Source organism: Anabrus simplex, chromosome 6 (genome assembly GCF_040414725.1).
Source record: "Anabrus simplex isolate iqAnaSimp1 chromosome 6, ASM4041472v1, whole genome shotgun sequence".
Taxonomy (NCBI): Eukaryota; Metazoa; Arthropoda; class Insecta; order Orthoptera; family Tettigoniidae; genus Anabrus; species Anabrus simplex.
In genome coordinates this window covers 172427220-172442308 of record NC_090270.1, presented here as the reverse complement: position 1 = coordinate 172442308, position 15089 = coordinate 172427220, and the positions used below count along the sequence as shown (strand labels likewise).

At 37.6% G+C, this 15089-nt stretch overlaps 1 protein-coding gene across 3 annotated transcripts in view; it reads right to left on the bottom strand.

Annotated features, from left to right (window-relative positions):
- Window positions 1-15089, bottom strand: part of gig (tuberin) — a 619250-nt gene that overhangs the window by 87870 nt on the left and 516291 nt on the right. For all 3 annotated transcript variants that reach the window (XM_067150053.2, XM_067150054.2, XM_067150056.2), the window contains one exon: window positions 360-591. In XM_067150053.2, coding sequence (XP_067006154.2) covers window positions 360-591 — 232 coding nt within the window. The remainder of the gene's footprint in view (window positions 1-359; window positions 592-15089) is intronic.

Genomic DNA, 15089 nt, shown 5'->3' with positions numbered 1-15089 from the left:
AATACGGAGATCTCCAGGTCTGGTCTTCTATGTGTTAAGAGTCAAATTGTAATCAACTGCCCATTGTAGCAATCTTTCAACATCAATCTTTTATATGGTATCATGAATATGTGTTTCAGGAGAATGTACATAAACTTGTAGATCATCTGTGAACATATATTTTGTATATTTAAATGATTTAAAGATGTCACAAATATATATATAAAATAATAAAAGTGATGCTAGAACAAATCCCTGTGGTACAAGGTAGAACCTTTATAATGTTTTCTATATTATTTTAAGTTTATTAAAGCACTGTTTGTAGATTATACAATTGTAAGAGTCCCATATCCTGCATTTTTATTTAACAATGTGCTTACCTGCAGAAATTCTGTGTAGCGTAAGGAACCAAATTGATTCCTCAAAATTTCAGTCTCATTGTTGGCCTGACCAGGTCCTACATAGATCACTCCCACTTTGTGAGTCTCATATGGAGGAATTCTATCCAAGTTTTTGAATGCTCTCTGCACAACTTGACTTTGTGAAACCAGAAGAGGTTTCTCTGTTGTACTTCCAAAGTGAGTTGTGTGATACAGTTGCAGAAAAACAAAGCTGGAAGCAAATATCAAAAGTATGATTTTATTTATTTTACATTAGTGAATGAGTAAATAGAAAATTAACCCATAAGAATTCTTCATTAACTATCAATTATCAAATATTATGCATTTGTTGTTTAGTGTACGGCACATATATACTGGAGTATTATACAACTTACATAAAAGACAAATCAACCTGACACCAAGAGATTTCAGATTACTAAATCAAAGTTGTCTAGCCATTCTATAGTTTGCTCAGATACATTCACAAAGTCCTCACAGATCCAGGGAAGTCCCTGGATGTATATTTGGTGATGATGTGGCTGTATTGTTTGCTTTGGTGTACCACAGTCACAATTAGGGGAAATGAAAAGAAATGGCGTATGGCTTTTAGTGCCAGGAGTGTCCAAGGACAAGTTCGGCTCGCCAAATGCAAGTCTTTTGATTTGACTCCCGTAGGCGACCTGCGCGTTGTGATGAGGATGGAATGATGATGAAGACGTCACATACACTCAGCCCCTGTGCCAGCGAAGTTAACCAATTATGGTTAAAATTCCTGACCTTGCTGGGAATTGAACCCGGGACCCCTGTGGCCAAAGGCCAGCACACAAACCATTTAGCCATGGAGCTGGACAATTAGGGGAAAATCTCATACCTCACTTCTGGAGCAATGAACCACTGCAGTACAGACACCACGTTCAATGACATTCTAGTAGCATATCCTCTATTGAGGGCCCATCACCCTCATATAGAGGCTCATCTGCTCTTTGTTCAGGGCAATCCAAGTTTCGCATGGCAAATCCAAATGAAGCTGGGGGGGAGTGGGTGATAAATACCGTCTATCACTCATTTGGAGCTGCATTAATACATTCCAAATACCATTTAGTTGCTGTATTATATATTCTGCTTATGTCTCTTGTGCTGTTTTAACTGGTTAGGATCTTGATTTTGTCCCAAGTCCAGAATGAGAAAGGAGGAGGGTTTGCTGTATTGGCAACCAGCTTTAAAAAGTGCTAATGCTGAACAGTGGGCAGCGCAAAATAATTGCACTATCTACAGGGGTCAACGGCTTTGAGCAGATGAGCCCGTATACAAGCATAATGGGCTTTCAGTGGAGGAAATACAACAGGATTCTCCTTGAACACAGCATCTGGACTCCTGTGGAACAGCTACAAAAGGTACCTGTTCTCCCAGTGAGGATTAATCAAATTTCTTGTTGGCAGAAGCTCTAAAATTCCCGATGCCAGACCGGTCAGTAAATCTTGTTGCAACCAAATTGATCACTCAACAATGCTAGGGCATCCCTCAGAAACAATGCACGTTGGCGTTGTCCACTGTGTACCAGAAATATGATGGAAAGGTAAAACATTTGCAATATTACAGACGGGTACAAATCAAACCACCATGGAACAGCCCATAGAAATGGAGTCACTATTGTCATTTGCAAGAGCTTATGAGACCATATTGCTGAGGACTATCGCTACTCCGACCACGACATGTCCATTGTTACCGATACTAAAACGTGCCGACTATGCATTTTCTCTGCTTATGCACCACACACAGGTTGCAGTGATGACAAGAAAGAACAATTTTGGCATTAACTGCCAAGACCAGGTCTCAATGTGCTCCCAGGAAAACATAATTATTTGCGGAGACCTAAATGCACATTTTGGATGTACCAAGGATGGCTGTAACTGCCATGGAGGCAATGGCTCCAGTACCTAAAATGATGATGGATGGCATATCCTGGATTTTGCATGGGCCAACAGTTTGGCCATCAGCAACACTTCCCTCAAGAAGTGTACAAGTCACCTTACCATTTATACCAATAATAACAATAGCAGTCAGACTGATTTCATCTCAGTGCGACATTGCATCTTCTGAAGGCAAGAAAGTCAAAGTTATACTATCAGACCATGTTGCTCCTTAGTACAAACTGATCATTGCAGGCAGAATTAGTAAATGTTGGAAACATGGCAGCAAGAAAGGCCTGGAGAAAACTAAGTGATGGAAGCTGTAAGACCACAAGGTGGCACTGGTCAGCAACGTCACATTTCCTCTTATAAATGTGAGAGTTTTCTATGCAACTAATTCAGGATAAACATTAAGTGCATAACTGAAAACTGCCATGCCAAAATGTTGTAACTACCAAAATGGGTGAAACACGTTTGCTTGTGGTAATGGGTTGCGTCGCTTTACAACATACAAAAGATGATGTAGATAATGCTCCTCTAAGTGAGCAAAACACGAAGCTCAGGTAGTGGTGCAAGCCATAATGTTGTATGTTCCATACTGCAATTGTAACAAGTTTTGCCTTTGCATTGTTCTTGCTCCACATTTTAGATAATGGATATTTCTAATTTTGAATTTTTTATCTGCAGTGCTGAAAAAACTATTAGTCATAGATGATATGGGTCACTGTTGGAAACTTAACTTGTTACTCAAAGGAATACTTATTAGCTATCCTTAATGAAGTACAGTCCAAAGTCGCGCAAGGAATCTTGTAGAGAAATACTACTAACTAGCTTGTAACATCAAAGAAAATGAGTATCCTTAAATATTTCTAATATTTCAGAATTAATAAGTTATTTTAATTGTTTGTTCCTATAAACAATGAGTAAAGAACTGTACACGTCATAATTTATGATTTTTATAATTCCCGTGTTGATTTCCCAGTTTCAGTAGCTTTAATTTTAAATTAAGACACTTCCACCTAATCAACACATTTAAAATTTATGTAGAATTTTATTCTATTTCATTTTTACAGTAGTAACAGTTTTGGTCTCTTTCTAAGACCATCCTCAGCTACAATGAATAACCTAAAAAAATTTACATCACTACAAATGATATGAACGACAAAAGCTCTGTATTATAAATTTACAATCCTAACTAGGTTTAGTCTTTCTGAATTAGGAAATACCATTTAAATGTCCATTCTTTTATGCTGTAAAAACTTTGATTTTTGTCCTACAACTTTCATGAAAAACACATTAAACACATTAAAATACAATTTTAAGTCCTACTCTTCACTCAAACTTACACCAACTTTAATAGTAACTATAGTGTCAGGTTTAAACACGATCACTCATCTTTCAGAATTGACATGTGCAAATATAAGCTATGGGAAAAGAACTATAATTGCAGGGGATCTAACTCTACCAACAGTAAACTGGGCTGGGTCAACTACTGGGGGCCTATCACAGGAAGCAGTTTACTTATTAGTGTGGAATAACGGCTTTTCCAAAGTTGTTACAAAGAACACACGTAAACGAGCACTCTTAGATGTCTTTCTAGTCAGACCGGATGACATAGTTATATCTTGTGACGTAATTCAGGAGATTAGTGGTACCTGACCGCTCTTGGGAAATTTGTAATGCGAGGCATGTGGGAATTTCTAAGACTATTTGGTGCTATGCGAGGGGAGACTCTGTAGGTTTTCAAAACTAGGTGAGGTTGTGCTATACTAATTGGTTAAAGGAGGGCAAGGGGATGGACGACATTTGGGAGAACTTCATTTTAAATACTGGAATGAATAAATTCGTTCCCAAAAGGATAATTAGGGAAAATTCAGATCCACTGTACTACACTGCGACTATTAGGAGGCTTAAACATAAGACTAGGAGAGCGTTCAACAGAAGAAATAATAACGATGCATGCAAAGCGGAGTATAGACGCTTGGTGAAATTTTGCTAACACAAAAGAAAATGGCTGAAGAGAAATATCTTGACAATATCCTAAATGAAAATCAGAATTCCTGAAAACCCTTTTTTTCAACATGGAAAATGTAGTTAAGAAATCCTGGAGATCGTTACATTTTATTATGCAGAATCTCAAGAAAGCTAATTCTGGTGCCAAAAGTAAAGCTTATAAATACTTGATAAGACTGATTCTCAAATATGGATCTGCATGCTGAGATCCGTACAGGGTGGGTTTAATAAATTCCCTAGAAAAAGTTCAAAGAAGAGTGATGCGTTTCATAACCGGGAATTGGAGGAATACCATTAAATGGGAGTCTTGAATCTAGAAGAACTAGAGTTCACCTGTGTGGTATTTAAAAGAGCTATAAGAGCTATGATAGGAGTTGAATCATGGCTGAGAAATGATATAATGGATGCAGAAATTTTCTCACGGCACTGGAGTGTGTATCGTAGAGATAGGATAGGAAGGGTGGGAGGCGGAGTGTTCATTCTGGTGAAAGAAGAATTTGTAAGCTACGAAAAAGTTAAAGATGAGACACATGAAATTCTAGGTGTAAGGCTCATTTCTAAAGATAATAGGCAACTTGATATATTTGGAGTGTACAGATCGGGAAACTGTAGCACTGACACGGATTCGGAATTATTTGATAGGATTGTCAGCTATGTGGGAAACGACATGGAAAGAAATGTGATTGTAGCGGGAGATCTGAATTTGCCAGATGTCAATTGGGAAGGAAATGCGAACGACAGGAACCATGACCAACAAATGGCAAATAAGTTAATATGGGAAGGACAGCTGATTCAGAAAGTGATGGAACCAACCAGAGGGAAAAATATCCTGGATGTCGTGCTGATAAAACCAGATGAGCTCTATAGGGAAACTGAAGTAATAGATGGTATTAGTGATCATGAAGCTGTTTTTGTGGTAGTTAAAAATAAATGTGATAGAAAGGAAGGTCTTAAAAGTAGGACTGTTAGGCAGTACCATATGGCTGATAAAGCAGGTATGAGGCAGTTTCTAAAAAGTAACTATGATCGGTGGAAAACGGTAAATAAAAATGTAAACAGACTCTGGGATGGGTTTAAAGAAATTGTTGAGGAATGCGAAAACAGGTTTGTACCTTTAAGGGTGGTAAGAAATGGTAAAGACCCACCTTATTATAATAGAGAAATAAAGAGACTAAGAAGGAGGTGCAGACTGGAAAGAAATAGAGTTAGAAATGGCTGTGGCAGTAAGGAGAAATTGAAGGAACTTACTAGAAAATTGAATCTAGCAAAGAAGGCAGCTAAGGATAATATGATGGCAAGCATAATTGGCAGTCATACGAATTTTAGTGAAAAATGGAAGGGTATGTATAGGTATTTTAAGGCAGAAACAGGTTCCAAGAAGGACATTCCAGGAATAATTAATGAACAAGGGGAGTGTGTATGTGAGGATCTTCAAAAGGCAGAAGTATTCAGTCAGCAGTATGTAAAGATTGTTGGTTACAAGGATAATGTCGAGATAGAGGAGGAGACTAAGGCCAAAGAAGTAATAAAATTTACATATGATAACAATGACATTTACAATAAGATACAAAAGTTAAAAACTAGAAAAGCGACTGGAATTGATCAGATTTCTGGGGATATACTAAAGACAATGGGTTGGGATATAGTACCATATCTGAAGTACTTATTTGATTATTGTTTGGTCGGAGGAGCTATACCAGATGAATGGAGAGTTGCTATAGTTGCCCCTGTGTATAAAGGAAAGGGTGATAGACATAAAGCTGAAAATTACAGGCCAGTAAGTTTGACATGCATTGTATGTAAGCTTTGGGAAGGCATTCTTTCTGATTATATTAGACATGTTTGTGAAATTAATAACTGGTTCGATAGAAGGCAATTCGGTTTTAGGAAAGGTTATTCCACTGAAGCTCAACTTGTAGGATTCCAGCAAGATATAGCAGATATCTTGGATTCTGGAGGTTAAATGGACTGTATCGCGATTGACGTTTCTAAAGCATTTGATAGGGTGGATCATGGGAGACTACTGGCAAAAATTAGTGCAATTGGACTAGACAAAAGAGTGACTGAATGGGTTGCTATATTTCTAGAAAATAGATCTCAGAGAATTAGAGTAGGTGAAGCTTTATCTGACCCTGTAATAATTAAGAGGGGAATTCCTCAAGGCAGTATTATCGGACCTTTATGTTTCCTTATATATATAAATGATATGAGTAAAGGAGTGAAATTGGAGGTAAGGCTTTTTGCGGATGATGTTATTCTCTATAGAGTGATAAATAAGTTACAAGATTGTGAGCAACTGCAACGTGACCTCGAAAATGTTTTGAGTTTTACAAGTAGGAAAAGTCCTCTCAGTTTTAATTACTGCGTTGATGGGGTGAAAGTTCCTTTTGGGGATCATTGTAAGTATCTAGGTGTTAATATAAGGAAAGATCTTCATTGGGGTAATCACATAAATGGGATTGTAAATAAAGGGTACAGATCTCTGCGCATGGTTATGAGGGTGTTTAGGGATTGTAGTAAGGATGTAAAGGAGAGGGCATATAAGTCTCTGGTAAGACCCCAACTAGAGTATGGTTCCAGTGTATGGGACCCTCACCAGGATTACCTGATTCAAGAACTGGAAAAAATCCAAAGAAAAGCAGCTCGATTTGTTCTGGGCGATTTCCGACAAAAGAGTAGCGTTACAAAAATGTTGCAATGTTTGGGTTGGGAAGAATTGAGAGAAAGAAGAAGAGCTGCTCGACTAAGTGGTATGTTCCGGGCTGTCAGCGGAGAGATGGCGTGGAATGACATTAGTAGACGAATAAGTTTGAATGGCGTTTATAAAAGTAGGAAAGATCACAATATGAAGATAAAGTTGGAATTCAAGAGGACAAACTGGGGCAAATATTCATTTATAGGAAGGGGAGTTAGGGATTGGAATAACTTACCAAGAGAGATGTTCAATAAATTTCCAATTTCTTTGAAATCATTTAGGAAAAGGCTAGAAAAACAACAAATAGGGAATCTGCCACCTGGGCGACTGCCCTAAATGCAGATCAGTATTGATTGATTGATTGATATACGTGAAGGGTTGCTTGAAGTAGTATTAGGAATACGTTTAAACCTCCCTCATACTTATCGAGAAATGATTATAAACGTAAAATTGGGGCCAGAAACCAGCATATGGACTGTTGTGGTGTCGGAGAGACCAGCGAGTGCGTGAACTGGAGACGACAGAATGGAAGACTGTACTGTGTGTTTGTGTATTTCTGTGGACTAAGACAGAGCGAGGGAAGCCTTTATCACGAGTGTGAAGATAAATGGACCTGTGTTAATGTTTGCTGTTGTGATTATCGTCCTGTTGTTGAAAAATGTTGAGCTGCTTAGTTGTTCACTGCATGTGACTGTGTGAATTACTGGACTGTCTGTGGAATCGAACCAACGAACAGTCATCATGTGTTGTGTAGCCAGTGGCACTGTGTGCAAATCCAGAGGTCTACGCACAGCTGCTGTAGGAGGTGACTGGACTTGGGGAAAGTGAAAGTAAGGCTTAAGCATCCGCAGGTAGGGCCTCCTGCTGCAACATAATTAAGAGCAATTTGTGAATAGACTTGTAATTAGTAAGTGTGGCCATTCATAACTGGTTAGAATTGTGTGTGTTTAAATATGTGTGTGCACATTTATTAGGACATCCTCAAATAAATTAGAGTAATGAAACAGATGGAGTTTCATTTATAACAGTATTTCAGAGGCAACAGACTCCCTACATGTTGTCGTCTAAATTTAGTTTCCTTACTTTGAAAGGTGGCTGCTGTATATTGTCAAAGAGTCATAGAAAGAGTCATGTCACAGAGAAAATTCTTTGTTTGTATTGTGCGTCAAATGCACCAGCTTGAAATTGGGAAATAAACCACATTTCATCATTGGTTTCGGAAGTAGGTTTGATTTGAAACAGGACTTTTTCTTTCTCTTGTTGACCTTACTGGAGGACTACTATTTTAAAAGTGTTGATTACGTGGAAGTGCCCTAATTTAAAATCAAAGCTACTAAACAACTGTATTCAAAATTTTCAATAATCAATAATTTTAATATTATTATTTATAATGGGTCATGCAAATAAACATAGACCTTATAATGCTTTGACTTAAACTAGGCAATGGACTTACTGGACTTACATTTTGAAAGTAAGTCAAACTTAAATATGACATGATTCAATGTTTGATTAACTCAGTGTAGGAATTCCACTTCCTATGATTGCTGTATTACAAATAAAAGGAATGATTTTCATGATGATCTACATTTTGTATTTAGTTTAAAACAAGGCTTTGTTTCTCCTGAAAAACTTACAAGATGGCACTAATAACGTTTTGGCATGGCAGTCTTCAATTATATTATTTTGAGGATGTGAGGTCGTGTAATAATTATAATATGCTGATGCGTTTCAAACCTGCAATCAGGATCAACTTCAGAGCAATAACAAAGATGTTGGTGTCAATTGTCACTCTATTGTAACTAGATTGTAGATAGAAAGACCCTGCCTCCAGTGTCAAAGAAAAAGATGTTGAATAGTTAACTATGGATGGTAGCCATGATCTACTCGGTACATAGCCGCTCCCTTTGTTAAAATTATTTGGGTGTTTAGCAATTTCTATTGCCTTACAAATGATTCTAGATATCAAATGTTTCTCTTTGCAAATGGCAGATGTTGCATCAAAAATGATTTGATGGTCATTGTGTAAGGAAAGCTCTGCTACAGCAGAATTCTCTGGCTGGAAAAGATTAAGTGCTTGCAACATTCCTTAACCCACATTGCTACCTTCCTAAATGTTTGGCCAACATAAACTGATCCACAGGGACAAGTGACAGATGTAATGTATGGCAAGAAGGCCAGACTCAATGGACGGGAAATCATGTGACAATCTGTTTTTTGGCTTAGTATGTAGCACTTCATCAATCTGTTTCCTTGAGCAGCCATTGCTCAGGAATGTTCTGGTTAGGAACTTAAGTTCACCGCTTAACTTATCCTCCAGGATATTTGGAATAAGGGTTTGTGATACAGTCAATCACATGGAGTTGTGCAAACCAGAGTCCAATAAAAATGCACAAAGCTGAGCCTGGGTCAATTTTATAACAGAAAAAAGTCAAATCACTCGCATACGTAGATGAAACCAAATATTAAAATAACTTCAGAAGCTGATCAGCTGAGGGAGGGAGGAGAGGAGTATTTTATAAAAACTGTGCACATTCCGAGGTGCAGAAATATGTCCCCAAGTTGGGTATTGTACAGCAGATCTATCTACCGTGTTTACTCGCATATCAGCCTCACCCATACATTTTTGACCGAATATTCGCATACATTTTTTGCACCAATTAAGAGCCGCACATCCAATTTGTGGACTTGTTGCAAGAATGTGCATCTGCAGTAACAAACTGAAAGGGCCATTGCTGTGCACAGTCTGAACTCAACCATGTGGAACTTGTTAGTAACATTTATCATAAGGAAAGTTAACAGTTACACGGCTTCGTTCAAGCTAAAAGTGGTGAAATTTGCAGAAGGAAATGACAGAGCAGCAGGCCATGAGTTTTATGTTCACAAAAAACAGGTGAGAAATTGGAGAAAGCAGCAAGTGGCATTTCATGGCCCAAAACAGGGCAAGTTCCTGGGTGTTGAGGAAGTCTTACCCGAATGGGTGAGAGAGATGTGCAACAGCGGCTGCAATATTTCTTGCAAAATGTTACAATTGAAAGCATGGGAAATTGTGCAATCCAACAATATTCCAAGAAACTTAGTCAAGGTAAGTTGCGGGTGGGTTACACTGTTTATGTGGCATAATAACCTGCCAATGCGATGAAAAATGTCTTTGTGCCAAAATATGACTAACGGCTGCTCTGATAAAGTTACAGAGTTTCACAAGCATGAGATCAGGTTAAAGCAGTAGAATTCCTATCTCCTTTCGCAGATCGGCAATGCTGACCTAACACATGGGTATTTTCACATGGCGAGGAATACTACTGTTTCTGAGAAGCATTTTAATTAAATCTAAAGGTCACGTTGTGGTGATGTTGGCCATTACTGCCGACAGCCATAAACTACCTCCGTACACTATAATTAAACGCAAAACATTACCAAAGAACATCACATTGCCGACTGGTATCCATGAGATGGAAGTGAAACTGCTTGTGATTCAGAGTAAATTTTCATAAGCAATGTTTCTTTTAATGACATGGTACTGTATGATAACGTAGTTTTTTTTCAAGTTTTTAAAAATGTCAACAATCTAGCCCCTATGCAAGTGAAAGGCCAACAGTTTTGGTAAATTGCAAACAGAATATGAACTAATAAATAGCCACCGTGTACAGTTTCAGTCTTTCTTTGTTTTTTGAAAGTTTGTAAATAAGTTAATATCTTTCCAGTGTATTCAATAAAAAATGTTGTGAGATAAGTTCAACAAGACTGGCAACATTACTCATTTCATACAGTATGCATTACTGTGTTACTGATTACTTTTGTGTTTTAATGACACCTTATTAGTAACGTGATGATCGTAAATGAGTGATTCACTGCCATCTCAGCAAGTGGATGCGATCGACCTCGCAGTGGCCTTCACAACAACGCGTGAGAAAGTGAAGGATGAATCGCAGACCTGGCACACAAACAAGCTGATGCAGGAACACAGCGTGCAGATCTCCTACTAGTTCATCAGGCTGACTACAAATTTGACGTCAGATTTGCGGTTTAGAAAAATAGATCAACGACTGAAGTTAATGACACTCACCTTTTGTCGTGATGATGTACAAGTAAGCTGGTGAAAACACGTCGTCCTTTGAGCATGGTCCTTGGATAACGTTTAAGTTTCGACTATTATCTCCACATTTAGTACAGTTATTACTGTTTTAAAGGAACAAGTTACTTGTTTGAAGTAATTGGACTGAACACAACAGGCTGGATATTTTAAAATTGCATTTCATAATTCCCACATGATGTAGAGAGAGGCATCATCACTGTCTGCTCCCAGTCTGACGTCGTCATAGTAACGATAGATCATTAAATTCTATTAAAGCCTTCAGTGAAATTGTATTGAAAACATTGATTATTTTAACTACGTTTGTGCGCAGTATTTACCATGCTTAAGTTTATGATGGATTTACCTGGCCTCAGCCCGTGTTACAATGTTGTACTAGTCAAAAGCTGTTCTGGCAATTGTGCAGCATCTCTTTCTTATTATAATACAAAAACCTCTCTAATAATATTTTCAATGGCTACAATATGTCCTCAGTCTTTTAAAAATTTAGTCTGAAAATTTTCCGCATGATAGCCGCACCCCCCATTTTGGGACCTTAAAATTGGTATTAAAAAAGGTTCAGCTGACATGTGAGTAAATACGGTATATGCTCCAGATCAGTGGTGCATTCCGTCTTGCGGGTACCCAGCACTGTAAGCAGATGGGCAGGCAAGCGATGAGCACATGCTATTCAAAACCACAGCAACGTGGCTACGTCACAGGCCGTGAAGGTTGGGCAAAGTTCTCCCAGTCACTCTCTATCACTGCGGCGATATCCGAGTGTGAAATGGAGGCAGAAAATAATGAAAGAGGGCAGATCCAAGTCACTTTTAATTTACGTTGTAAGAAATGAATTATTTACGTTCATTGCAGTTTATGTATTTTAACCGGGTACAATAAAGAGTTAGGCCTTCAACCCCAAATATTTTTATAGTGTAGGTAATGAGTTACTTTCATAGATCTTTACAAAAGAAAATATTTATAAAATCCTCCTATCAATACAATTCAAGTCATCTGTTAGATGAAGCAAAGTCTATATATGTTTCAGCCTAATCTCAAGGCCATCTTCAGCAACACCGTTCTTGAATTACTTAATAACCTGGATCCACACATAAAGTTTATGATAGAATCCGAGAACAACAATTCCCTTAATTATCTCGATTTAACTATTACTCGCAATCAGAATAAAACCATTTCTTTTAATATTTACAGGAAGCCCACTCACACAGTAAACACAATCCATCAAACTTCTCTACACCCAGGGACACAGAAGAAGACAGCTTACAATAGTATGATTTTCAGAGCTCTTAATGTTCCTTTATCCCGTAAGAATTTTAGAAAGGAAATCAACACCATTTATGCAATAGCCGAAGGTAATGGTTTCAGTAAAGCTTTTGTGAATAAAATTCTCAATAAATTTAGAAATAGACCCAAGACCACCTTAGAAAAACAATCTTCCCATAAAGAGAAGTTCACCACATTTACCTTTAATAATAATAATAATAATAATATATATCCTATTTCAAACATCTTTAAAAAGCACAAGTTAAAAGTAGCTTTCAAGACCGTTCACACCAATACAAAAATGTTTTTTAACTCTCATACTGTCAACAGCAAAAAATTTTCTAACTCTGGAATATACAAATTAAAATGCCAATCATGTCTTTCAATGTATATTGGGCAAACAGGCCGCAGTTTCAATGTAAGATACTCCGAACATCTTAATGCCCTAAAGTATAATCGCTACTCAGCCATGAGCGAACATTGTAGAGAGAAAAATCATAAATACACAACAATTGATCAAGATTTAAAGATCCTGCATTACGAACAGAAAGGTCCCTTACTTAATATACTAGAGAACATATATATAGATATCGACCAATATAACAATCCCGTCTATAACTTAAATGAAATCAACGAAAAGAAAAATATTTTATTGGAAACCTTTGTCCCGCTCATCTGCGAACAGTTCATTAATAAAAAAGAGTTTCACTACCGACATTCTAGAACAAGACCCGCCCTTCCATCAACACCCTCCTTCCGCGAATCACAACGTCCCTCCCTCCCTACCCCTCCCCCTCCATTACCCCTCCCAACCACATTGACACAGATACACAGTAAGCCACACACAGGCTTAGTTGTCAATGTGACTTGAGACCGACAAGGTCATCTCCATTCGAGACGACAACTTTTAGTTACAAGTAAGTCATATGAGTTTTCTTTTCGTATATCATTTTTAACTTGTTCTTCATCCACTCATATATTCCTTTTTTCTCATTACAGATGTTACACGTTTTATTCGTAGTATTGACGGTCTCACTACACTCCTCAGCATAATGTTTTATTTAACAGCCAGCAAGATCTATTAGACGAGAGGACTTTGCACCTCAATGTGTTTTTAACTCACTTATCATGATCACTGTCACTTCACATCATTACGTTTTTTAATTTGTTTGTATATTATGTAATAATTGTTTTACTACTGAAGATGGCCTTGAGATTAGGCTGAAACATGTATAGACTTTGCTTCATCTAACAGATGACTTGTATTGATAGGAGGATTTTATAAATATTTTCTTTTGTAAAGTGATAACCGTCAATACGGAATGAGATTCATAGATCTGTCTCTGTCTTATCCTTGGCTGTGACAATATAAAAGTGACTGAGGTATGAGCGATGCTAGTAATGCCAATCCTTATGCAGCCAGTCCCTGCTATGAACGGCGTAAAAATGTTGCTCATAGGGTGGGTTGGTGTATGCATTTTAGTGGGCTTGGCAGAATGATATGTAATAGCAATTCTGGCTCGGTGAGGAAAGCAATGGGAAACTACCTCACTCCTCATTTCCCTAGTATGCCTCTTCAATGATGCCTAGGCTATCTACAACAGCTGATGGCAGAGCTGTTGAGGATCCCACCAGCGGCATCGCTGACGGACTGAACATACATAATGAATTAAATATTCGCTATTACATTTTAAGAGGTGCTTTAGAAACATTTCTAATATAATACAGAGTTAAGGAGGATAAGCTGTGGATTGTGGTTGTTTGGGTTTAAATTATCTAATAAGATATTATATTAATAAAACCACCTTTCCAATACACAATAGTCCTTTATATTTAGGATAAAACCATTAATAGAAATTACAAGTAGGACATGTTTTGCTCAATCTTAGTGAGCATCATCAGCTAAAGATAACTTAATCCATGGTGGGTCAGGGCCCTGATCCCGGTATATAACGAAAAAACATCTAATATTACATTGATAAAATACAAATTTTAACAATTTAAAAAATAATCAATAAGATTATATTATGTCTATTAAAACAAAAATTGATCTTTAAAATTGCTTAAAATGTAAGTGGAATGAATGACTTGAAAATGTTACTATAATATGTAATGATTAATTGTTCGTATAAAACAATGACCATAATAATCTTCGCTCAACGGCATTAGACTGTTCGCGTTGTGTTTCAAACATTATTTATGTAGTAGTGTGTTAATATTGGGCTTCAAATGGAGAATCACTGATCTCATAGGTGAAAAAACATAAATCGGGTGTATCCTGTAAAAAAAAAGAAAGAGAGAAAGGAAGAACAGTATGTGTGTCAGTTGCTGGAATTTAAAGGCTGTACTACTGTAAGGGAGCCTCTGTGGCTCAGACGGCAGCGCGTTGGCCTCTAACCGCTGGATACTGTGGTTCAAATCCTGGTCATTCCATGTGAGATTTGTGCTGGACAAAGCGGAGGCGGGACAGGTTTTTCTCCGGGTACTCCGGTTTTCCCTGTCATCTTTCCTTCCAGCAACACTCTCCATTCTCATTTCGTTGCATATATATCATTCATTAATATATCACTTTGGGAGTGGCGAACCCATCGTAATAATAGCCTATATATGATTCATTCATTACATCCCTGACCCGGTCACTGACTGGAAAACAGGTTGTAGGTTTTCATTTTCACTACTGTAAGGAAATAATTGAAGGCGCTTACCCGTGTGTTAATTGAGGGGAGATTAGTCCCTTGGTTGTTCGGAGGTTTGATGGT